The sequence below is a fragment of the Vigna angularis genome, chromosome 10 (genome assembly GCF_016808095.1).
Source record: "Vigna angularis cultivar LongXiaoDou No.4 chromosome 10, ASM1680809v1, whole genome shotgun sequence".
In the NCBI taxonomy this organism is placed as follows: domain Eukaryota; kingdom Viridiplantae; phylum Streptophyta; class Magnoliopsida; order Fabales; family Fabaceae; genus Vigna; species Vigna angularis.
In genome coordinates this window covers 8869228-8896093 of record NC_068979.1, presented here as the reverse complement: position 1 = coordinate 8896093, position 26866 = coordinate 8869228, and the positions used below count along the sequence as shown (strand labels likewise).

At 32.2% G+C, this 26866-nt stretch overlaps 5 protein-coding genes across 7 annotated transcripts; 3 read left to right on the top strand and 2 right to left on the bottom strand.

Annotated features, from left to right (window-relative positions):
* Positions 1-889: 889 nt before the first annotated feature.
* On the top strand, positions 890-3982 carry LOC108335766 (probable serine/threonine-protein kinase PIX13). Its single transcript, XM_017571909.2, has 6 exons — positions 890-1070; positions 1159-1460; positions 2555-2690; positions 2785-2927; positions 3145-3268; positions 3388-3982. Exons 1-6 carry the CDS (start codon positions 1007-1009, stop codon positions 3708-3710), a joined length of 1092 nt encoding a protein of 363 aa, XP_017427398.1. The 5' UTR covers positions 890-1006; the 3' UTR covers positions 3711-3982.
* Positions 3983-5692: 1710 nt separating this feature from the next.
* On the top strand, positions 5693-6586 carry LOC108335767 (protein PXR1). The gene has a single exon (XM_017571910.2). It carries the CDS (start codon positions 5743-5745, stop codon positions 6319-6321), a length of 579 nt encoding a protein of 192 aa, XP_017427399.1. The 5' UTR covers positions 5693-5742; the 3' UTR covers positions 6322-6586.
* Positions 6577-8744, bottom strand: LOC108335769 (replication factor C subunit 3). The gene is made up of 7 exons (XM_052869958.1): positions 8580-8744; positions 8092-8202; positions 7984-8016; positions 7674-7851; positions 7403-7536; positions 6947-7147; positions 6577-6657 (listed from the first exon to the last, which is right to left on the bottom strand). The coding sequence occupies exons 1-7, from the start codon at positions 8742-8744 to the stop codon at positions 6577-6579; spliced, it is 903 nt and encodes a 300-aa protein (XP_052725918.1).
* Positions 8745-10696: 1952 nt separating this feature from the next.
* Positions 10697-11583, top strand: LOC108335481 (dirigent protein 11). The gene has a single exon (XM_017571502.2). The coding sequence runs from the start codon at positions 10716-10718 to the stop codon at positions 11304-11306; it is 591 nt and encodes a 196-aa protein (XP_017426991.1). The 5' UTR covers positions 10697-10715; the 3' UTR covers positions 11307-11583.
* Positions 11584-13850: 2267 nt separating this feature from the next.
* LOC108335971 (phosphoinositide phosphatase SAC7-like) lies at positions 13851-26317 on the bottom strand. 3 transcript variants are annotated; one of them, XM_052869695.1, is made up of 21 exons: positions 26045-26314; positions 25579-25744; positions 25365-25448; positions 24651-24778; positions 24470-24561; positions 21923-21980; positions 21616-21672; positions 21482-21515; positions 21315-21395; positions 20403-20509; positions 18796-18882; positions 18641-18718; positions 18325-18395; positions 18128-18226; positions 17692-17791; positions 17501-17609; positions 17302-17374; positions 16667-16760; positions 16238-16330; positions 15078-15144; positions 13851-14306 (listed from the first exon to the last, which is right to left on the bottom strand). In XM_052869695.1, the coding sequence occupies exons 2-21, from the start codon at positions 25724-25726 to the stop codon at positions 14179-14181; spliced, it is 1788 nt and encodes a 595-aa protein (XP_052725655.1). In that variant the 5' UTR covers positions 25727-25744; positions 26045-26314; the 3' UTR covers positions 13851-14178. The 3 variants fall into 3 exon arrangements, with proteins under 3 accessions (XP_052725655.1, XP_052725656.1, XP_052725657.1); XM_052869696.1 differs by lacking the exon at positions 26045-26314 and adding an exon at positions 25845-26014; XM_052869697.1 differs by lacking the exon at positions 18641-18718 and having other exon boundaries at positions 26045-26317.
* Between the last annotated feature and the right edge of the window lie 549 nt (positions 26318-26866).

Sequence of the window (26866 nt, the reverse complement as noted above, 5' to 3'; positions counted from 1 at the left end):
TATCATAACGAAATTTATTATTTATTAAGTTTATTATATCTCTTATACTATAATAAAATTTATTGTTTTTTAAGTTATTATATTACGATACATTAATATTTAGTTTTACGTCCAAAATATATATCCATACATATAAAAATACGTGTTGGAGTTCTATTTTGGAGTTCTATATATAAATAAATGAGTGCAAGTTCTATATATAAATAAATGAGTGCAAACATTATTTTAACTTAATGTATTAAAACTTTTACATGTACCATATTATTCCCAATATTTATTTAAATAATAAATATTATTTGGAAAATTTCTTTTCAAAATCGTGCATTTATCTTGATAATCAGGACCAGTCTTATTAGTATGCTAAAAGAAGACAAACTGAATACTTCTTACTTTAAGCTTCCAACTATGTAAAGAAGGAATTGACAAAGTTTGAAAGGTCCTAGATCTTCAAAGAACAACACTTAATAAAAAAACCTATTCAACCTAACAATAATAAATTTGGAAAAAAATATTTTGACAGTCTATATTTGTTCTTATCTCCATCTGAGAACCTATATAATGTTAATTCAGTTATTTAATTAAAGTATAAATCAAATTATTAAATAAAAATTAATAAAAGTAGTGGTACGATAATAATATATAAGTTTATAAGGGTATCAACATATGACGTTTCTTTTTAAATAAGTTTTTAAGGATATTAACACATGCGTCCACTGTTATGTAACAAGTAATCGATAGTGATCATTTTCCTATTGCTTTTTGAAAGGCAAAAACGTGATTATAATATAAAAAGGTTTCAATATTTAAAAGGGAATTCGGAGAGTGAAGCTAAACGCGAAACAAACACGCCAAACAAGGCCTTATAAATACCACCCAATTCAACAACATCCATTCATTACTAACGAAACGACCCATCTTATGTAGTCATCCTCAATCCTAGGCACCCATAAGTCCTTGTTTGGTTTCTCAATTAATTCATTCTCCATTTAACTAATTAACACTCAACATGGGTCTCTGCTTTTCTTCCTGCGCTCCTCGCCAAACACCCTCTAATTCTCTTCACTATTCTGGCAAGTAACCACTGCTTCATATTTCTATAGCTTCATATAAAAACTGAGAGAGAATCAGTGATTTGATGTGATTTGTTGGCACAAGCAGGTTCAGGGCGTGAAGGCGAAAGTGTTAATGGAGGAAGCAGTAGCATTAGCAGTATCAGTGGGAACAACGTTGTGTTTCCGAGTGTGGAAACAAGGAACTTGAAGCAGTTCAATTTTGCAGAGCTGAAAGCTGCAACCAAGGGTTTCAGATCTGATACACTGCTTGGAGAAGGGGGTTTTGGGAAAGTTTACAAAGGGTGGTTGCATGAGGAGACATTGACACCAGCCAAAGCTGGATCTGGAATGGTGGTTGCTGTTAAGAAATTGAACTCAGAGAGCGTGCAGGGATTTCGAGAGTGGCAGGTTAGTTTAATTTTCTATTCTGCTGGTTTTTCAAGCTATTCACATGTGCTGTGTTCTGTGATTCTTGTGCAGACTATGTTAAATTTTGATTAATATAATGCTGCATTGTGGTAACGGAGTTGCATCTAATGTTTGTGACAGCAAAAACAGCACTTTGTTGTTGAGGTTTTGATTAATGAAACATGATGATTCATCGAAAAATTTAGTATAAAGGTCAATTATGATCAACAACAGCATAATTTTTTAATGACACCATTATATTTTTATTCATCTTTTTATAACCTAACCAACTCATGTTTCTAATCTAATCATTTTAATAACTTTTTTGAGGAATCTCATGTTTGAATTAATAAAAGGCTAAAACATGGTCAATAAATTGGGATAGACACTGCTGCCTAGTAAGAAAGCATTAGACACATCTTATTAAATACTGCTTTTAAAACATTTTTATTAATTATTGTCATGATAATGGTTAAAGAATAGCAAAAATATTATTTTTTGCTCTTTTATTTTATCTGTACACTTAGAAAGATGACAAGTATTAAATAAAGAAATTAAGCTATTTGTTTATATTAATATTATTTTGAACTGATTTATATTATTTACATTGTTATTTCTCTTTTCTTTATTATTGATGTGTACAATACTTCAGAATTTCATATCGATAATAGCAGTTTTAAAAATAAATTAGAAGCTATTTAGTCAATTTTAATTTCTCATGTTAATGAGGGAAAAAGAAGTCATAATCTGTCTTACTTTCAAAAGTTACTTCAGCTTTTTTTTTTTTAACTTTTTCCCTTTTCTTTCCATAAAAATTAACCTCCTTATAGAAACAATGTGATACAGATAATAGAAAAAGTACGTGAATAAAAATTATTAATTTTATTCTATAAGCAACATTAATCTATTAAAAACTAACAACCATTTATATCATATTTTTTTATTAGTTTACGATTCATCTTTTATGTTTGATTGGATATTTTGTAAGTACTCACTTATCTACAAAAGCTTAAAATTTTGAGTTTGCACAAATTCCATTCCAACCAGGCTATATGATTTTGTAACATGTTGCTCTGTTTTACATGACAATGCAGTCTGAAATCAATTTTTTAGGAAGAGTTTCTCACCAAAACCTGGTGAAGCTTTTGGGTTACTGTTGTGACGATGTGGAATTTCTACTTGTGTACGAGTTCATGCCAAAGGGAAGCTTGGAGGATCATCTCTTTAGAAGTATGAGCTTGAGACCATTAACGTAATAAAATTTGTTGGTCATGGATTTGTTTTGAATTTAGCTCATTATGTTTGTGTTTTTGTTTCCAATTAGGAAATACGAACACAGAACCACTGTCTTGGGACACCAGACTCAAAATAGCTATTGGTGCAGCTAGAGGCTTGGCTTTCTTACACACCTCAGAAAAGCAAATCATATACAGAGATTTCAAAGCCTCAAATATACTACTTGATGAGGTTTCTTATTTTTACCTTCTTCCTCTCTTGCATTTCTCTTATATATGCTACTTTTTTCATTACCATGAGAAATAGAAGCCAAAATAAATTAAGTCTGACTTCTGGCTTGGATGCATACCAAGTTTATGAGTTAATGCTATCTTGGAATAAATTTTTCTAAAAGACTTCTAAATGCACGAATCTGATTTTTAACCAAATGTTTGTTCATCTTTTGTAGGATTACAATGCAAAAATTTCAGATTTTGGTTTGGCCAAATTAGGCCCTTCTGGGGGAGTTTCACACGTGACTACCAGGATCATGGGCACATATGGCTATGCTGCTCCAGAATACATTGCAACAGGTGATTATCATATCTACACACATAGTTAATTGGTTAGTTTGTGAAGATACTTCTTTGTTGAAACATAAGAAACAGATGATGATCCTATGTTTCTGATATGTTGTGTTGTGATGGAACAGGACACTTGTATGTGAAGAGTGATGTTTATGGTTTTGGTGTAGTGCTGCTTGAAATTCTTACAGGGTTGCGGGCACTTGATAGAAACCGACCCTTGGAGCAGCAGAATCTAATTGAATGGGCTAAGCCTTCTCTGTCTGATAAAAGAAAGTTGAAAAGCATAATGGATGAGAGAATAGAGGGTCAGTATTCAACCAAGGCAACAATGAAAGCAGCACATTTAACTCTTAAATGCCTTCAACGTGACCATAGAAAACGTCCTCCCATGAAAGATGTTCTGGAAACATTGGAACGCATAGAACTTATAAAGGATAGAAGGAAATAACCAAAGAAACAATGTTCTATGCTTCCAACTTTGTTCAGTTCTCATTACCCAATTTATCCTCCTTCTGTTTGGCCCTTCATCAGAAAGATATTGCTTCAACATGTGTACTCAGCATGCAGTTAAATACCAATTCTTGTGTAGTTAACTTTGTTTAAGTTAGTGTAGGTGGTACACCTGTTGCTGCATGAGTGTTTGTTGATGTAGAGCTTGGTCCACTTGTATGTAAATGTATCTAGTTTCTTCTCATATATTATCATCATTTCATTTAAATATGTTAGATAGCATGCAATTAGATATTTACTAAAAGCATAAGGGGCGAGTAGGCGGAAGCGTCTTTCTGAAATCAGTCGAGTTTTAGTTGAGCTAGATTTAACCGAATCAGGCTAAAACAAAATGGAGATCCATTTAGTTGAAATTTAGTTGAGACCAACTCTATCGAATTTAGTCAAATTTTAATCAAGATAAACTTCTTAAAAATTTGTCAGGATTGACTCGATAGAATTAAGCAAAATTTTGGTTTGAATCGACTTGACCAAATTCGATCAGAGTTGACTCAATGGATTTGGTTAATCTCGACTTTCAGTTTGAGTAGACTTGTCTCGATCTTTGACCTAGATTAATACGTCTCGATTTTCGACTTTAGTTGGTCCGTTTTGATCTTCGGTCCATCACAACATTCATTTTGGGACAGTCAAAGATGACCCTTCTCGTCCTTTGATTGAGGCTTATCGATCTCGACCTTCGATTCGAGCCAATCAATCTTGATCTTCGGCCTTCACTAGCCCGTCCCAAACTTCGACTAAGATTTACCATTCCTGACCTTCAGTTTGAGAGAAATTGTCTAAAATTTCTGTCAAAAATGGTTTATCTCAACCATTAACTTAAATCGATCCGTTTTGGTCATCAACCGAATAGATATATGATTCAGTCCAAGGTATATTTTTTAAGAATTAATTGAAGTTTTATAATGTGATCGAACCTATCTTAATTATAGTCCTAACTCACTTAAAAAAAATTCAAGGCATGAAGCTGTTTTAAGTATAAGTTAGAATTGACTTATATCTAACCACATTTCTAATTAGAAAAAATATACAATTAAATATTTATGAAATAACAATGTTAGAATTTTTTAAAAATATTTATGCAATGACAAAATAAGTATGTTATAATTTTTTTCTAGAAAAGACAAAAAGATTTAACATATTTAATATATATATATATATATATATATATATATATATACGAAGATCAACATATTTAAAATGTAAGTGAAATATGTTTAAAGTATAAATGGAACATATTTAAAATATGAATTATTTATATAAAAAAATTGTACATAAAATATGCGGGTATCTTTTCCTATACATTATTTAGTTTTTTTTTTAATTTATACTTAAATTTTTAATAAAATTATCAAATTTTATGTATATTCCAATATTATTTTAAGAAAATAATATTTAAATTTAAATTAATTTTTAAAACTAATATAAAAAACAAGATTGTATTAATATAATTTAATTTTAGTACTTAAATCTCCCCTTCACAAGTATTTTTTTAAATCACTTATAAACATTAAAAAGTATAATATTTCATATTTTTAATGTATATGAAATATTATATTTACTTAAAAATATGAAATATTATACTTTTTTTATGTACTTTTGTTCTATTATATCGGGTAGGACTGCTGGGAATTCGAGTTGCCCAATAACATTTTAAATTTTCATTGAAAATCAAAATAGTTAAATAATTGTTAGTATAATTTACACTAGTTAAAGTAAAATTAACATAAAAAAAGTAGTTATCAAAATAATTTTTTTATTAATAGTCACATATAGTGTATATTAAAAGATAAATTAAGCAGTATCAATTAATTTTCATCTCCATCAAATTATTTCATTTATTATTTGAATTAACCTTTTTTTTAACTTCATCTTAACCTTCTAACTATAGTGAACTATAGTATAAATAGCGAGGAGAAAGAAGTACAATATAAACCCTAAAATCCATTAGGGTTTCGTAAACCTCGCTCATGGCGTGCACAATCGACTTTCGCTGCCTCGACGAGGGTTTTGGCGGCAAAACCTACAAGCGCAAGAGGGAGCAGCAGTCCCAAACGCAAACGGATGACGTCATCACCGGTAAATATGGCGTTTCTCTCATGGACACCGACGAGACCGTCCCGCCTCCGGCGAAGCGATCGGCGCTAACGTCGTCTGAGAATCCGGACAAACCTGTTTACGGTCAGCCGAGCTACGACGGCGTGATTGCCGGTAAGGTATCCGGTCGGAAGTGGAAACAGGTGCGAGAGAGGAGGGCTTCGGCGACGCAGGTGAGCCGGAAAGGGACGACTTTCGAGCAGAGAGAAAAGGAGAAGATGATTAAGAAGGCGTACAAAGAGAGGATGATGGAGCTGAAGGAGGAGATTCGGTTGAACAAGGTGGAGAAGCGGAAGAAGAGAGAGGAAAGGGAGAAGAAGAAACAGGAGAATATTCTTAAATCTGGAACGAAGTTCCAAAAGATTACCAACCCTAACACCTTGAAGAAGATTGCCAAATCGAAAAAGCGGAAGCAGCTTAGGGTGGTTCCTGATGAATTGCTCAAGAAATAAATATCTGTATTTGTTTTTTTTGTTTTAAATTCAGTTTTAATATATTGCGTTTTGGTGGAAAATGATTTAGTATTAAAATTTGAATTAATGCGTCTGAAGTATTATAGTATTTTCAAATTGAGGTGTGATGAATTATGAGTTTCTGTTCTACGATTGCATTTTTTTAGGAGATGCTCTACGAGTTTCTGCATGTTTGAACAGAATGTACTTTATTCAATACTATTTTGATGAGTTGAATAAATTAATTATGCACTCTTATTCGTTACCAGGAGAATCAATTTCGGCTGGACAAAATCCAAGAGAAGCATTTGAAATTTCCCTCGAATTGAGAGTAAGCTGATAAAATCATAACAAAATTTACATTAAAAACTTAAACCATAATCAGATTGACAATTTTCAAGCTGTTACTTAGAATAGAAGTAAAGCATGTGAGTCTTATTGCGAACCCGGATAATAAGAAGCTATTAGCTTCTAATTCTGTAGTTTAGAACATAAGATAGAGAAATTTCTTGCCGTGAATATGATGGATCAGCTAGGATCTCTGTGGCAACTTCTATTACGATCTCCTCACATACAACTGAAATTGGTTGTTCTTCTGAGAATGGATAGCTGTCCATCATAGTACCCTATTTAGTCTATGGAGACAATTTTCTAGGAATGTTAAAGTAAATGTTTCCAGTCGGAAGCTCTTGTGTGCTTTGCATGCTTCCAGAGCCATGATTGCTTTTCTGAGGTTCTGCTTAGATTTTGTAGCAATCTTCGTAGCAAAGTTCATGGACAGATCAAATTTCTCATTCTTTGCTATCTGCATAAGAACCTCAACAACCTGTATAGTTGAAGGTTCATGAGTTTTAATTAATTATGCTTTTCTTGACATTAAGTTAGTTCCTTCTCAGAAGTTATATGATCATTAGTATTAATCGAAGGAAAGTTTGATCTTTTCCAAAGTTGGAATTAAGACAACAAAATAAATGGTCTAGGAAATAAGTACACATTGAAGTGAAAAAAAAATAAAAAAATCTATGATTTGATATGTTGTAGATCGATGTTAACTTTTACATATTCCAAAATTTATTCTTACTTGGTGAGCTTGAGGAGCATCAACTCGTACAGTTTTGAACCGATTTTTCACAGCTTCAATGATGTCTGCATCATCTTCACAGCAGAGTACTAATTTGCATATATCAGAATAGCGGCTACCCATTTGATAATGTGCTGAATGTTATCTACAGCTTTGTGGACATCATAAAGAACTATTACTGAAATCCAGAGAAACCAGCCACATTAACTAGACTCACATAAAGGATAAATCTATTTAGGAGGCTAGTTAAACAAGTAATTAAGCTACTAACCTTTAAAATCTGACTTGAAATTAATATTGCTTACTTCAGGGGCAATAGCATATATATTGCTTATTTCTTTGATTAATCCCATTAAAGCATATTTGTCATTTGGTTCTGAATTTACATCTAGCTCCATGTGATGAGGACTGGATGTTATGGGTACAGAGACTTTCTTAAGCCTTTGGTCCTGTCAATTTGGGGAAAATACTGTGACTTAAGGGATAGGAGATGCTACTTTTTGAAATAATACCATAAGCGGTTTTTTAGTTTGTACCTATTACATATCAAAAGCTATGGTAGGAAAGCGAGAAATCTCTACCTGAATAGGGAAGTGTCTTAAATCATGAGACAGCTGCAAAAGGGTCTAATAAAGTCAGTTTAGAAACACAAAACACGTCTGAAAGGAAAATTATGGGAAGAAACATACATAATAACATGCATCACCATATATTTCTCTAAGAAGAGCCATTGCTAGCTCTCTTTTCCCGGAACCAGAGGGTCCTTTGAGCAAAATATGAGGGCAAGAGCCATGAGAAACCTGAAAAGTAAGATAGCTTGAGTCATAGTTATAAAATTTACAAGTACAGTATAAGAAAAGGACTAAACTATGCAATTCTGCAGGTGTTTTTGTTATTATTTTTCACTCAGAACTAGAATTTCACACCAATAAAGTAATATGCGTATTGAAAATCTGTACTGCAAGTTAGCTTAAGTTACTTAACAAATTTCCAATTCTAATTGAAGAACATCAACAGAAAAAAAAAACACTTTTTTAACTCTATGTCTAAGCTTTGTTCACATGGAAACTAAGATGTTTTGACTAGACATAAGAAGTTGAGTACATTAGAAAATTTGTGAGGCACGAAAACCATCAATGACAGAGTGGAAGGCATATGAGAAGATTTGGAAACATACCAATTCCTTGAGAAGTTGAGCTTCTTGTCTGTTGCAAATAAAGGCATTAAGTGAAGCAGGTTGGTGCTTGTCTGCCAAGAATTGTGGGAGGCTTTCCACTACCACTGCTCTCTCAATGTAAGAAGATTCGTCAATAGGTGGGAAACCAAGGTGAAGGGAAACCATTGATCCTTTTATGAAATCGGTCAAGGGAAACCAAGGTGAAGAAAATAGTTTATATGACCATGGATATTGATGGACATTGATGTTGTAGCTTCCTAATGAAAATTTGCAAACAAATTCAGTCGATGAGACTGTTTTCAGGAACTAGAGATGTTGTATTTAGGAATTAATTAAACTTTTGTAAGGAAATCAAACTTACTTTGATTCTGACTCTAATATATTATTAAAGAAGACTATGAGAGTTAGTATCTTTTTTTAGTCTACTCATTTGATTATCCATTAAAATGAGACTTTTTAAGAGTGAATTGAGACTTACCGTTGGCACTTAATTATAATAGTGTCATGTTTCACTTACCATTACGAATCAATAATGTGTTTTCACTATTTTGAAAGACACCTTCTACCTAAGTTCCTTTTATCAATCATATGCTCTTAATTGTGCAAACATTACGAAAATCAAGATGAGTTGGATCAAGTAATTTGACTCTTCCTACATTGTTTCTAGACACAACAACAAAAGGTCTTCCGTGATTCACACAAATTTTAAGGTTGAAGAATAAGGATAAAGTTTGATGCAGAGTATGTGATTCTTCCAAACACTGAAAAAGGAAAAAGAGAAATTTAAATAGGATGGATAATGGAAAAAAGATTGAATAAAAACATATATTTTTCTCTGTTTGTTACTATGAAACATATATAATTTAAAGAAAATGTTAAACATTTTATAATTTGTACATTTTTAAAGAAATTCAAAATGATCACCGTAATAAACATGAATATAGTGCTTGATATAGGATTAATGATTGTAATTTTTATGTTAATAGCTTTCATTCAGGATGTTTTTTTCAGCAACTTTAATCTTCACATTTTAAAATTTTTACCATATTTATTCCATTCTTATTTTTGCCGTAATTTGTTTTTCAGTCCAATTAAATAGTCTCGTATATCTTTTAAGCACCATCCAGAAAAAATAATAATAATTAAAATATAAAAATAAACATTTGGAATAAAACTACGAATTTTTAAAATTTGCTTAAACCATAAAATAAAGAACACACCTAGTTACAAAAATAAGACTTAAGTTGTATTTTAACTAAATCTAAAACAATCATTATATAATTTAACGTCATTATCATTAATGATGAGCTTATAAAAGTTTAGAAGAGTCTTGCTTCCAACTCCATCATTTACTCTCTTTTTTTAAATAAATGACATTAACGCATATTTTTTTAAAATATTTTAATATAATATACATGTTACTTTTTTTATTAGATTTAGAGTAGGTTAGTATAATAACAAATAAATAATAAATCAATAAAAAAATATATGTATATTTTGTCAAAATATTTTAAAAAAATATTGTCAATTATTTTTTATTTTTTTAAAAGTTGAATATATATATATATATATATATATATATATAATTTCTTTTTGAGAGTAGAATCAGGAATAATAATGTTGATGATTATGATGATGCATATGTTCCATATTTTATTCAGGTCCAAACTAGCTTGTGATAGGTAAAGAATGAAGTTTAACAATTCTCTATGAATTACAGATTAAAAGTATGCATCCTGATATTTTAACAACAAATTTTAATAATTTTTTGATAATGGGCTACATGTCATTGTTTTATTGGTCTGTTTGAATTTGTTTTCAGAAAAATATTTGAAACCAACCCATCATAAACCACCACGTCAGTTGTCAAAAAATTGTTAAAAAAGAGTTGTTAAAAAAGACATTTTCTAAAAGTATACACTTATTTTCAATATATTATTTTTTCTTTAAAATTATTGATGATGATGATATTATTATGACAGGATATAACACAATTCAGTTTATCACAAGTAATTATTAGTTGTTAGTTTACTTATCCATCATTTTCATTGATGATGCCATCACACTATATATACTGCAACACATAGAATATATATTACAAACCCAGTTTTCTTCTGAGAAAAAACAAACCTAACAATGGCATTTGCTTTCCATAACTACGCTGTTCCAGTTTTCCTTTCACTTTTGGCCGTAATCCCATTTGAGGGCACCGGTGGCTCCCATCTCAGCCACAACAACCGCCGTGAGCGTGGCAACCCTACTCCAAAATCCCTTCACTTCACCTTGTTCCAACACGAAAGCAGAAACAAAACAGGTTTTGTGATAGTGAATGGCGTGGAAGGAAGTGAAGGAAAGGGTGAAAGCTCAAGCCTTTTTGGCAGTCTTTTGGTCTTTCAGGACCCTTTGACTGCAAAAGCAAACAGATCCTCCAAACAACTGGGAACTGCAGAAGGAACTTCCATCACCTCTGGTCTTGATGGACTCAGCAGCATTTCTGTTGCAAAGTTAACTCTTCGGGTGAAGAATCACAAAGGCTCCATTTCCATTGTTGGAGGCACTAATACCTTCGAGCGTTCGGATTATCCAGTTGTAGGAGGCACGGAAGATTTCTTGTTTGTTAATGGCTATGTTACCTCTTCTCCCCTTCAGGCAAAGTCTTCAACACTTGTCTACGAGATTGGTTTTCATCTTTACTGGCCTCCATATCCATCTCCACCTTCTTATTAAAACCTTAAATCATCAAATCTCTTCATTACTATGTAACCCAGTGAGGTTGAGTTAAGGTTTGTTGCTGTTGTTTTTGGTTTTGTTTCTGAAAATTTTCTTTTTCTTCTAGTCATAATAATGTGTTCATTTCTGGGGTGTATGGATTTATTAGAATTTTGCTTGTCTGTTTTTTCTGCCTTTATTTTTTTGTGTTGTAATTAAAACATGTTCTAAGTTGAATGATATATAATGTACTACAAAGCTGCCCTGCTAATAAAAGTGTTTTCTTTCGGTGTTATTCTGTGTTTATTTTGCATAAATATTGTTAAAAATCCAATTTCTGATTTTATTTTTCTTTGCGGATGATGAGGGTAATCCAAAACTTTGAACATGCCACCTGATTCATTGATAGGTGATTGAAACATTACCTTATTTTATGGTCAAGAGTCAAAACATGTTACGAGATTCATTGTATATATAAGAAAGGTTTAATTAGGTGATATGAAGATTAGCTTATACTTTCAGAGTTAAGAGGCAGAACATTTTACAACACTAATTGGGTTTATTCTGCCTACAGATAGCAACACCCTTTTATGTTGACGATGTGAGATCCTATCAATTTCACCGACTAGTTATAATATATACTGTATTTGAAAACAACATTATATCAAAATTTAACATGTTTGAGACTTTTTAATCTTGGATTTTAAAATCTAATTTAAAAAATTGTTTTACTAGAGTTAATAATGTTTTTTACTCAATTTCAAATCACTCACATCAGTTTTCTAAACAAAAAGTATATGTATCATGATTAAATGAATAACTTTGATGTGATCAAATTTTCTAACAATTTTAATTAACAAATTTATTTGTAGATGAACTCAAAAGAATATGTTTGCATATATTATTATGGATCAAGAGCTCAGAGGATATTTGAGCTCCATTGGGCTCCAACATCCTTATTGGGCCTAAGATCCTCTCTGAAGAGGTGTATTTGGAACTAAAATAAATTTGGGTTTGTTTAGGTAAGAGAAACCTACCTACTTATGGTTCCAATTGGACTACCTATGTTTAAGAGAAACCATAGGCCGATCATCCAAGACTAAGAGACGTGCACACTCTTCTCATTTAACACATGGTGTCGTAATTTTAGAAGAACATGAGAGAATATTTGAATTTGAATTTCCCTTTATTTGTGCAGTTTTAAGTCAAATTTGACCCTATAAATTAAGGTATTCACACCCCTTTATAAAATCATTCATGAATGTTAATCAAACTCTGCAAAGATTTTTTTCTCAACTTCTTAAGAAAAATATTCTACACTTCCATTCTAGTCCTCTGAATCACCATTGTCACTCAAGCTTCCGCAAACATCCATCACTTTATTTTTTCCATTGCAAACAAGCTCAACAAGGAGTCATCACAATCATATGACAATATATCATTAAATGGTAGAAATATGTTTTTAAATTTTTAGTTACACAATTAAAAAATTTATTATAAATTAATCCATAATAATATATGCAAACATATTCTAAAATAATGTATTTTCGAATTATAGATTCTAGAAACATATTCTAGTTTATACAATTTAGAGACATATCCTGTAATGTACTATCTGAACTACATTTTTAAATTTTAGATTCTACAACTAAGAATGTATTTTTAAAAATTTAGAATATATTTTTAAATGATGCACTAGACAATTTAATCTTTCTTCCCATATGTGAAGGTGCAAAAAGAAATTTACAGAGATGCTGAATATTTCGACTCTAAGTCTATGATGAAATTTAAATCTGGGTTTTTAAACAAAAATTTAATTTAGGAACGTATTTCATCTGGGTAACAAAATATGATATGAAAGAAAGTTTTCTGAAAAAAAAAACACAGTAAGTTTGGAGCAGCGGGGCGCCAAAGTAAAAGTTAAACAAATCCATGGTGGCTGACTTTTACATTTATTTTGTATAGATGTTTCTTGACCTTTTTATCTTTCCTTCCTTCCAATTTTAATTTGTTTAGTTATTTATTTCCGTATGTTTTTAAACATATAAATTACCAGTACATGTTTTTAATTAATAATTAAAAACCATATTTTGTTGGTAAAAAAAGTAATAAATCTAATTTAAACGTAAAAAAAATGAAAGTATATTCATATAATATTTATTAATTATTTTAATTTATTATAAATTCTTTTATCTTCTAAGGTTTTCCCTATTATAATTGAATTCATCTCTTAAATTTTGTATGTTATTACTAAGTCTCTAAGTTTTGTGAGTTAACAAATAAATAATAAACTATCGAAGTAACAAAGATCATGTTCAGCTACTTGAAAGATGCTTCCGTTGGATATAGCACATACAACTGCTAATGTTATTTTACGGACTTTCTCCCTTCCTTTTATCAATAATTTATAACTATTCTAGAAAACCCGGTCTGGTAAACATAGAATGCACATCCTACACTACAGCAAACATGCAGTAGCCTTGATTTTTGAAATAAAAATATAAAATAACTGCAGAAATAAATACTTTGCTTAAAATAATAGTAGATAATGAAATCAGTGTGTTTCCTAAGAACCTTAAAATGTCTCCATAATCTTATAAAGAAGGCACAAATACAAACTTAAATATACAGGGAACAGCCGGTGCATAAGAAAACACCAGTAAAGTAGCGATCAGTCAAATGGGAGATGAATGGACTATGATATGAATATATATCTGGAAGCTACAATGATTACAAATTAGCAAGAATAAATATAATAAGCTGCAAGAAGGAGCCTCACATAAATATTGATCTAGATGTAGAACTAAGTCTTCTGCCGGTGATTCCTGCTGCAGAAGCTGGACCTTCACATAAAAAATTAAATTGTTCAAACTGATCTGTATACGAGTTATCACCGGGGATTGTGTAGGCGAGGTCTGTTGCAGAAAACACGGCCGTTGGCCCTCACAAATGCTGCTATACCCACACTAATGCCCGCCCACATTAGTGAAAAGAAGAAGTGCCGAAAATCGTATTGCACTGTTGGAACAATGAACAAAAGATTATCTCTTTTAAAGTCCATATATCACACCACATGAAGAAAAAAGTGAATTAATCAGACACTTGTGAGAGTCCTTAACCTTAACCTAGGCTAGTAAAAGTCAACATATAGCATAAGTATCTGGTACAAAAACAACGGACAAAATTTCCTTGGAAGCCAACCAAACTTCAAAAACAACTTAAAAATAATATATCAAGTACAGGCATATGCCATTCTTTTTACAATATCTCAACAAAAAGGTAAGCACTAAATCCTAACAAATTTCATCTCACGTTTTTGCTCAAATATCTAGAAACCCTAGGCATGAAAATTTCACACCATCAGGTGCAAGACATCTGACCACTTTAATTGAAATTTATATTGAGGAAATGTAATGTGGAATAGAAGTTATAACGAAAAATGCTAAATTGTACGAAATTGGATCACATGAAAATTGGATGGCATCATGCTTTCTGATAAAGACTCGGTCTCTTTTATTTTTAAATTTTTACCCAACTACAGAAAGTTACATGTCTCATTAAATGTTGGGAATGTTGCTTCTTGTATCATCCAACATGAGATTATATATATATTGAGATTATTGTTTCTAAATAGATCAGGACAATGAGTGTCAAGAAGGGTTTGTCATTTTGTATGTATTAACTAATTAGTCATTAGCCTCTCTGCTGTCATCCCTCCTATTTTCATATTCTCTGCCGTCATCCTTTCAAATATATTTGTATCTTCAACTTAAACTAAAGTGAACTCACCTTGCCTCAAAGACATGGTTGCAAAGAGAAATCCAGTCAAAACCAGAGCAAAAGCCATGGGAAATGACTGCAAAGATAAAATGGAGTAACATTAATATCAATTGGCATTTAATGCAGATTGACTACCTTGAAACATTTTTTATTAATGAACTGTATACAGCAAAAAATGCAAAAAAAATATCATTAGTACTTAAATCCAGCAACTTAATTACTCAAATATTTCCTTGACTGAATAATCCGGCCGTTTTTGAGAAAATAAATAAAACATGGGTGACTTGGCCTATTTAACATGGACGCTGCAACATTTATAATCTCCAAAATGAGTATATATATCTATATATATCATGAATTATTTTAATTGACAATTAAGATTTATATATTTAAAATCATATATAAAAAAATTAATCAAATATAATTATCTATTTGTAAAAATGAATCTAATCCATCTATCCAAAAAAGTGAAAAAAAATCTAATTCATTTAAGATATTTTATCTCCTTTTTTATCGTTATAATTATTGGAAAATAACATTCTAGTTAGATTCATTAAAAGATAAATTAACAAGTTCAAAAAATTTTGCATTACTAAAAACTTATACAATAAGTTTTTAACTAAACAACCCCACTAAGTATCTCTATATTAATATTGTGTCAGAGCCTATCAGAACTGTCTTAAAGATTAAAAAAAAAAACATTTTTTTAATTAAACACTGCACAGAACATGTGTCGTCGAAATTCATACATATGTCGTGTCCTACATTTGTTGAACACAAAGACACATTACTACAGAGGCGTGTCAGAGTTTCATAGGACTTGGTTTCTTGTCTTTTGTGCCCATGGCCCATTGCAACCCACCACTTTCATGTAGTATTAGGACCAACTTTCCTAAGCCTTGAGAACAAAACATGTCTAACCAAACACTAAATAAATAAATGAGGAGAACATACAAGTACTCATGTAATTATTTTTTTCCTACACCAGACATACACCATATCCATAAAAATTAGTTTTCATATAATTCAAAGTATAACCAGAATGAATTTAGCCATGCCTTACAGAAAGTTAAAATATATTTATAAAATTGTAAGGTTTCTAAAAACTGTTCTCAGACCAAAATAGATGTCTCGAGCTTATTCAGGACAAGACTTAGAAATGTACTTACAGCTATAGCTTCAAGGCCTCCTTTCTGAGAACTGGCAGCTGTATCTCGGCTGACAGAAACTATATAATGTCCTTGTATGAGATCAATTGCATCCTTCGCATGATGAAAAGACATCAAAAGCAAAAATCAATTACTAATATATCAATAAACTCTTTAAACTAATTTTAAAAAGATTAATTTACACAAGATCTATTCAGCTGGCGCTAAAGCATAGAACAAACAATATAATAAGATAATTATCCACATTGAAACATTACATGAAAACTCAATATCTCCAAAAGCATAAATGCTAATCATTACTGAGTAGAAAAAACTCAGAAATCAAATATACAAAGGACAAAACCCTAGATATGATAATAAGCAATGATCAGTAGTAGACAACCTAAATATTCTACATAATAGCTATACTGCGCAATTCGCCTCACAAACCTGCTTTGTTCCATCACGAAAGTTATTGTAATAATATCGTAGAAGAGCATTACAACCATCTTGTACTATCCCTTGAACTGTGCGGTGCCCAAACCTGAATCCCAACTCAATTTAATTAGAGAAGGTACAGTGATTAAACTAAAAATCATAATAGCAACCTAATTACAACTAGAAATGATGACTCTTATCAGTGCCGGTAAGTTATTAAACCTTGAAAGTACAAAACATTTGCATAATTATTTTAGTTGTCATTGATAAGATTTGTGATTCTAGTTGAATAGTCAATAAAATTAAACAGTATAAAAAAAGAGCAAAGACGAACATGGTAAAAACATTCAGCACAAAAATACAGAATTCCCACAATGGGGAAATGATGAACCGTGAAGCGATAAAACTTTATTATTAGTTAAAAGAGTCTACACTGCTACTGCTTTAGACAATACAATAATAGCCCGCAGTATATAATACAAGACACTCTCGTGACGATTTCAAATTAATCTATGTTAATTTAACTTCAACATAGAACTTCACCAAAAAGAAATCAGTATAGAAGAACCTTCATGGAATCATAATTTCTCAATCTTCTTTTTATTTGAGGAAAATGAAATGCTTTAGAAAAGTTCATCAATAAATACCTGACAAAGTCTCCTTTAAGGGCAGGAGTTCCTGAGTATTGAATGCTTATATCATCCCCATGATTAGCCCACACTGACCAAAGAGAATCAGTCAGAAATCTAGTTTCAAGTGCTTTGAAACAATGAAATTTGAAAACAACAAAATACAACATATATCTATATTTTAAATAACATAATCTGAAAATTAATAATCACTTACAGATCTTAAAGCTTTCATCCAGATTTGGATGTGAACTAATGGTTTCTTCCGCACCAAAGACACCGAGTCTTCTAAGTTGATATTCCAACATATTTCGACCTATCATGCTCTGCATAGATATTTCAACATGAGTAAGCAGGAAAATTGTCATAAACACAGATACTTACATTTAGCCAACCGAATCAACCAACCTGAGTTACATTTGTACGGTCTAGACAATCAATACAATTGGTCCTAACAACTCCAAGCTGTTCCTTCATTTTCTCTCCCTTTTCATTCAGCAGAAGATATCTATAATTTCAAAATAAAAATTCAACCCAGGGTCAGATTTTTATTTCTAAATGTATCAGTTAGAACTAAACACAAAAAGGAGCTTCATATATAGTAATATAAACTGTTGGTATTTTTTCAAATATAAGTAGTTCATAAAAAGTTCCCTGCACGAAACCAGTCAATGTAAAAGCATGAATCAAAGATAAATAAAATAAACTACGGTATTTTTTCAAAGATAAGTAGTTCATAAATGCTCCCTGCATGAAACCAATCAATGTAAAAACATGAATCAAATTGTAACTAATCCTCAAGAAAGTCAATATCTAATAGCTTAACCAATAAAATTGTCCATACCCGTTTCTTTCCAGAAAATCTGAAATTTGTTCATAAAGGATTGAGAGACGATCGAAATGAACATGCCCACAGATATGGTGAAAATCAAAGTGCAGATATCTTCACACAAAAAAAAAAATCAAATTTACCGGGTAAACCAAAAGAGCCATAAGAATTGGTAAATATTGACCTAAAAGTCAACTGAAAGAGACTTCTACCTTACATCATTGCTAGCCACATGCTGCATTGTTTCACCAAATTTTTCACATAGTCGCCCTTCTCCTCCGTGCTGAAAAATACCAAGGGAAAAGAAGAAAGCTCAAATCTGATACATAAAAATTTCACGCTCATCATCACACATTCTCTGGAACATATACATGATACATATATATAGTATTTTTGTTGGTGCAAACAGGTTGCACACATTCTTTTCAGTGATATAAAAAATTTACAATGCAATTACTTACACCAGCAGGTGAAATTGTCAACCATCATATCTATTCTCAACTCATTGAGCAGTGAAAGAATAATTACCGTGTTAACAAGATCAACAACCAATACAGCCCCGTATTTTTTCCTTAAATCTAAGAAATGCCTCTCTAGGACTCGTGGCTGTGTATTGAGAAAAGAAATATAAGTGAAAGGCACATAGAATAATATATGTACACCTTAGAAATACAAACACTTACAGCCTCCTCAAGTTTCAACAACTCAAACTTTGGTTTATAAGTTAAATCAACAATTTGCTGCCAGAGGAGTGGGATTGAACCACGCACCTGCAAAAGCTCAACCAAAATGACTGTGATATCAAATGAAGAACATGTTTAATTGACATAATGTTGGTGGTACACCAGCAGTTAGCATTTATCTCACAAAACTAAAAGCAAACATCCAAGCTCTTCTTGCTTTGCTTTCACAGTCATGTAATTTTGGATCATACAATGGCAAAAATCACCCATTCTAATATAACATAGTTGCAGAGATCTCCATGACAAACCTGCTAATACTAGTTTACATCCAATATTCCAACTATGAATATCACTACACGTAAGTGTCAAGCTCCTTATATCCTTAAATCCGACAACATACAAATCTTGTTAGAGGGACCATATATTTATTTACAAAAATACCCAAGCATAGTTATGTTGTAATGCTACTTTCTATTATTTTAAAAGCCACTAGTCACTGCATGAGGTAATACGGCCTAGCAGTATATATTAATCTTTTCAATTCAATACCAGCCCATCTTGAAATTAGAAAAATAAATTTGCAACAAATGAGCTTCTAAAAAATGTAAATGAACATGGAATTCTAAGCAAAACTATGGATTTATCCCTTTATAAAAAATATATTATTGAGAGATTGCTTTGTAATTCTCCCCACTGAAAAGACTGAATACAATAGTTTTTGGCACCAGTATTTTTCAAATCTATAAAAAGAAACAATTATCATGTTTGGTAGATTGTGTCAAGGTGAAAATGGAACAGCAAATACAATAGAAGAGAGAACTGTACGAAAGTTATTTTAGGCCTAGTTTGGGTTTGCTTGTAACTTATAGGTGTTTTTTCAATAGTAAACGCTATTGTTGAACTTTATTAAGATAAGAATCATGAGCTCTATTAATTTTGTAGGTGCTTGTGGAGAAGATACCGGATAAAACTTCTAAAGAAATGCATGAGTTAATTTTAGCTTATACGAGAACTTTGATTCATCTGACCTCCTTGAAACATTTCATTTAGTTCTTCTGTGTAAGGGTTTGTTGAGAATTTGATCTAAAATGACTCTTAGAATAGATAGAACCAAAACTATGATTCTCCACTGGAAAACTCTAGTGAAAGAAAAACACATGTTTTTTGCTCATTATTCAGAAACCTGCTCAGAGTATCCTTGGGAACAGAAACAGAGATGTAATTCTATGAGCTGCTTTGGTATCACTAGCTTTACGAAACTTAAGGTTACTTTTAAGCACCAACTACCCAAGAAGCTGGCTTCTTGAAAGTTCGAGACCATTAATTTGAAGGGAAAATAAATACAAAATACTAATTTGGATAGACAATAAAGAATTTTTGAAATATACTGAACATGAAAAAAGAGAGTATAAGATATAAATTGTTTACTAATTATGTTGCTGTTAACTTGCCTATCACTAGAAAAGGGTTGTGTTCAACTTATTTCAAAACAAATTAAATACTTTAATAAAGGATCACCAATCTGAATTAAGTCATCAAAACATTCATATCATGAATGCCAAACCCACCATAGAACTGGTTCACTACATAGTCATAGAAAGCAATACCTGAACAAATGACGCAGTATACCCATTAAACTGCATAATCTGTTCTGTTTCCACAAAATTAGCAACATAACCATCAGGATCAGCTCCTCTTCTCCACATCCGAGTTCCTTTCAAGAAACAAAATTATATTTTTACTATCAGTCAACCACCAATAAACATCTATCTTAAAGTGTTAAAACAGCCTAGATGGTACAAAGTATTTGGTATTTGTTTCTCATACAAAATATTTCATGATGCCTAAAATAATTCTGAATTATAGTATTAAATTAATATGTTCAATACATAATTTTCATGAGGATCTTCATCTAGAATGAAATGTTTTTCGTTTCTCCATATAATTGTGATTAGCAATTCATCCAAAGCAGCAGACCTATTGTTTCAGCTATATAAATTTTAACTAATTGACATACTACTATTTGTTCTCTATTGCTCATTACTGGTACCCACTAAAACATTGCTTTCGTGGCCTAGTTAATATAATTAGTGTAATGTGGGGGCATCTTTTCATTGTATCAATCTCTACTCTATGGTCAAATATCAAAATAGTTATCATTTTTATTGAGAGATGGAGTAGCAGAAAAATCTCTAATATCGGGCATGGTCTGTCTTGGTTAAATCCCAGCCTAAATTGTCATTAACTAAAACATATTCTTTACCCTCTACCATCCATTTTTAGTGCAACCAAAAGGAGAACAATAAAGAAGTGCAACTGCAAAAGAATTTCATAATAGCTTTCAATATCACTACCACATTAGCTGTTAAACTTATTTTACGGCCTCAGATTTTGATTTTATAAACGGTCAGGAACATAAATACATATGATATTTCAAGTGCAAAGTCTATCTAGAAACAACATATTATTTGTTTTGGTGCATGAAAATAAATAGAAATGCATATAAAAGATTTAAATACCATTTCTTCTTGTGCATCTCCTAGCAATCAAAGTGACATCAATAATATCTTTCCCAATGGCTGCTTGATAGTGATGAAAGCCTATTTACTTGTTAAGGATAACCTTGAAAAGAAACAGTTCCATGATCGCAAAATAGCATTGCAAACAGTTAATGAAATAAGGATACTGCCTTGGACTACAGGGAGCAAGTATGGTTCAAGCTGAAAAGCACAGGATTGCACACTTGTTGGTTAGTAATATAAAGAACTCATGAGTACTGAAAACATGGAACAGAGAAAAATAAAATTGCCACAAACCTACCTTGTTATCTATGAGCACTTCTAACATATAATTGTTCCATAAGAATCGAGGCTCTGCCTGTGATCAATAATTTAATATCAGAAAAATAGGAAAAACCAAAAGGTGCGGAAAAAAAATCAGTTCAGAGAGGACATTTTGCATAGACACAAGGAGTGTCAATCACACCATATTACATAGGAATAATATTGAGAATAAAGTATGCTGGACCAGGGAGGATTCTACCATGGTATCAACACCAGTTTTCAAAAAATAAATAAATATCTCTAATGCTATCAGGCTTGTGACAAAGAAAAAAATAAATAAATACCTGTCTCCAAAGTGGAAGCAATCTAGACTCGTCACCCAAGTCATTCAATCGCTGTGCACTGCAGAACATAATATAATAAAGTTTCATAATTTATTTTAACTGGGATAATAATCATTTTACTAAGATTAATATTATTAAAGCAACACCAAGCATTGTTTAAATAACACCAAAATGACTTAAATCTTTAAAAATGTTTCTTTTATCAGAAATGTTTCTTTAAAAATCTTTAAATAACACCAAGCAATGTTTCTTTTACATTTATTTATCAGAAAATTTGCTAGAACTAGGTAGTCCATGATAGGATATAATGTGTATGATAGGAGGAAACATATTAAGAAGTAGTAGTGTTAGTTAGGTTGTTAGGATGAGTGAGGTTTCCTTTATATAGTTAGAGGGCCCTGATGTGGAGGGGGATTTTTGGATAATTTTGTAGATTGAGCTTTAGCTCTTTGTGAAGGGGAAACCCTTGGAGGAGAGAGTGCTCTCCTATTTTGTGTTCTTTTCAGTCTATATAGTAAACAAAAATTACTCTTCTTTCTCTTTTCAATTCTGGATTCCTGACAAATTGGTCCGACTTGCCGGATCAAGAAGTGCTGGAAGCATAGAAGGAAGAGTCAATACTTTGGAGAGGTGGGCCAGCGAACAAAAAATGGTGATAGCAGAATGGAGAAGAAGTTGCCAAGAATTTAAAGAAATGATATTGGAATACCAGAATCAAAAAAAGGAATCACAAGGAAGGGAGAAATCTCTTGGCAGAGCAAGAAGGGGAGGGAAAGAGGAATTTCTTCATGACAACAAGAAAGGAAAGAAAGAAGTAAAGAAGGGTAGGGTTGTTGGGCAAGATAGTCTGCTAGACATCAAGAAAGCCAAGAAACCCTCATATGGAGGAGAAAATTCAACCAATTGGGAGAAGAAAAGAGAAACGGATATTAGTGAAGAGAACAGGGTTGACCAAGGCCGTGAGGGGAATGTTGTTACCATTACATCAGGGAGTAGAGCGTCAGAAGCTGCTGTTTTGAGTGTTGATTGTTTTGTAGGAATTAGAGGGCAAGATAGGAGAGAAGAAAATATATGTGAAGAGGAAGGCAAAGACAAAAACTGTGATGGAGACATTGTTGTTGCTGCTGAGCAAGTGATAGAAGCTGCTGCTGTAAGGGTGGGTAACGTGACAAATGTTAGTAGGGAAAATAAATCAGGTGAAGACCGTGATGGGAATATTGTGACTCTTGCTTCTCCAAGTAAAGCTGCAAAAGTTGCTATTTTTAGTGGAGATAGTGTGGTAGGTCGTGGTGTGTATGTCAAAACAGTGAAGAAGGGTGAAGACAAAGGAAAGAAAAGAGAATGTGGTGGGAACATTGTGACTATTATGTCTGGGAATAGAGTAAAAGATGCAGCTGTTTTGAGTGGGGGAAAATTCATCCAAGAATTCAAGATATTGGTGTCACAAACATATAAAACACTAGAAGACCAATGGCAAGGATATTTCTTTGCAGGGCTGCAATCTAACATTCAAAAACAGTTGCCACAACAGGAACCACAAGACTGGATTAGAGATATGCAAATTGCTCTAGAGATAGGAGAAGGGTCAACAATGAAGAATCACACCCTCTATTAGGAAGAAAAAAACAAAACAGAAGGGAGATTTGTAATAGAAAAATATAGTATAATGGAGGAGGAAGGGGATGCGACAATAAAGAGAGTTGAAGGTGGAGATGCAACCAAGCAACAATTTTTCCCAAAATTAGATTTACATAATATTAATAAGAGTTCATGGTTGAACTTAGATGGGATAATGATTGGAACATCAATGACATTGGAATTTTGGGATTCCAGATTACTGGGTTCAGAATCTTGTATACACAAACCACTCTCATATAGACCAGATTCCTAACAGTCCATGATTTCAAGACTCATTAGATAAGTCAAGTAATTATACACCATAAATATGTTATTCACAAAGAAGGAAATTCTATTGGATAATCATTTTTGGCATAATCCAAAATTGTACTTTCTTCTCATACTGGAATGTGTACTCAATTTTATTTCAAGATTAAAAGTACTTGCCCACCTTCATAACTTAGAAGTAACACAGTATTACCACTAAAACTTTAATCAAGATTGTAATGACTAATAGTTTTAATATTAAAATAAGTACCTACCCCTAAAATACATGCTCTGGAGGTTTATAAACAATATGGGCATACATATTTTCATTAAATCTTTTCAGATTCACACTTCCACTGTAATGATATCTTTCAAATTGTACTATGGAATGCAACTACACAAGTAGAAGTCTTCGTCTTGAACATGACTAAACTAATACCATGCAAAAAACTTTACATATTTCATATGAAAGAAGGGCATTTTCTATAGGTTTAGATGTTGCATGGTTGTGCCTCCTAATCAAAAGAAGAATGTATGGGTACTTTCATTTTTGTTGATATTTATACATGTGTAGGGCAGCACATTCTAGAATCAAAATAAATCCATATCATATTTCAGTCATAAATACGAACGCAAGACTGCGACAAAAATATTCAAAGATACCTCAGAGTTAAATTAGTTTCGTATGAGAAGAACAGACCAGAGCTCTTCTCAGCAACATTAAGCAGTGCAGAAAATTCCGTCTCTATTTTCTTCTGCGAGATTTGATACAGCAGTTATTAGTTTCAAACTGGTAGTGGACATAGAATGAAATAGGAAATAAGTCAATCTGTAGCAAACATACCTGTTCAGCAGGAGTGTTTTTAAGAGAGTTATCACATGGGAAAACCTTCAATGAAGAAATTTTGAAAATCGGATGCCCCAAGTAAGATCCAACAGACTCACGCTCAGTTATAACCAGCAAATATGATCCTAATTGTACAATTAAATTTAGTACCAAAATGATTGCCCAAACTGGAGTCTATCATTTAATATTAAGTTCTGAAGAGAAGTCAGGTATGTAAACCAGATCAACAAAATCAGATTTCATATCAATATCAAAATCACAAGTACAAGCACTGAATACGGAGGCAGGGAGTAGGAACTTGCTTATAGCAAAAGCCACAATGATAAATTAACTAAAAGGAACTCATAAAGTTGAAGACTGTAGAGCTACCATGATTTCTAAACCCATAGTTTTTGTCAAAACGATAAATATGAAAAATGCATAATTTACTTTTTCGCTGGCTTTGTATTCAAATATTGCTTTCACTTGTGTTCCAAAACCAATTATCATTAATCATCAGTCAAATATCCCAATTTCCCAGTCATAATCTGTCTCCCCAAAGAACTCACTAGTCTAATTACTTGATTTACTTAGCTTTAATGAAGCAAATAGATAAGGATGAACACCAACAAGAAATCCTTTCAACACATAAGAAATAAAAACTTAAGCAATATACAATACTCAATTATATCTATAATATCCATCATCAAATATGGCCAAGTGATTGCTAACCAGCCAATAGCCTCAACATCCCTACAACACCAAAAATTGTATATATCTTAGGAACACGAAGCGAGCTGCATTCCGGAACCTCATCTGTCAAAGCAAGACAATAAAGAGAAAAACACATTAAAAAGGACATCAATCAGTAACGAATAACTGAAAATCACCAAAGTAAGACCAATACGATAACATAAGCACGAAGAGAAGTAACAAAAGAACCTACCGATGAGCTTCATGGAGCCATCGACTCGACTAACAGCCAAAGAAGAACCAGAAGATCCATCCGTAGGCTCAATCACAAACTGATCCGGAAATGCCCAGAGCCGCATGCGCGTATACAGCTTCTGCACAGAATCTGCCTTCTCCATCATTATTGAAACTCGAACTCGCTGAAAACAACACATTCGAATAAGCAACTAACTACTACATTCACGAGGAATCATCAATTATCAGCGATTCAAATCTTAATTTATAGTTTGAGCTTCCTACGGCTTGACGGATCAATCGGAGCGAAAAAAAAAAACTATACTCGAACCACTCAGAACAGAGAACTAGTTGAGTTCGATCCAATCTAAATATAAAAAAAAAACTAGTTTCCCGCTAAGAGTAGATAGCGTGATTTGGTTCCTGGAATTTTCTGGCGCTTTCTGGGTGAAGAAAATGAAGGAGGGATTGATGAATAAGTTTACCTGGTTGGCAAGATCGAAGAAGGAGGTGAAGATTAAGACCCAAATTCGAATTAGCGTTGGGCTCTTAATACGTGAAGTGCGGGACTGCAACGAAAAAGGAATTATGCTCCAACGTGCAATATTCCTTTTTCCTTTTTAAAGCTAACGGCGTGTTTGGAAGCTTCGGAACGGGACACAATTGCGATGGGCAAAATCCTTGTTGGATTTGGTGTTGTCCAAATGCGTCTTTAGGACTGAAAGTTGGACTGGTTCCGCGGAAACGGAGCCAGGGGAAGTGTGTGCTCCTTACACGTGGTGGTTGATTAGATGTCTGTGAGAGCGTAGCCAAATACTGCGGAGAACCCTATGATGTGGTCAATAGACGAGGGTGAATGGCTATGACATGAGATCATAATCGTCGTTCGATCTGATGAATACTTCACTCTGACTCAATGGTTGACTTTTGCATTAATGGTTATTATTCGACTCGCTTTTTTCTTAGATACATTTTTCTTCTTTTGGAGAAATCAAAATCAAAAGAAAGGACACAGTTCCTTTAAAAGGAGAAAATATACTTTACGGAATAAAGTGCATCATAATTAAAGATAATCGGTTAAAAATTATGTCAATCAAAATATATATATAGCATTGAGTGTTGCGTACGTTACCTATTAGTTTGGTAGTTTATTTATTCATTAATTAATATGTTGATAAATAAGTTGATGATGAATATTTTACCGGTCTTTGTTACTTTTATATTATTTATAGAAATATAGATTGAAGTTTCTTAAAAACATTAATTAATTTTGAAGTTTCTATTTTACCAATGGTCCATATATTGTA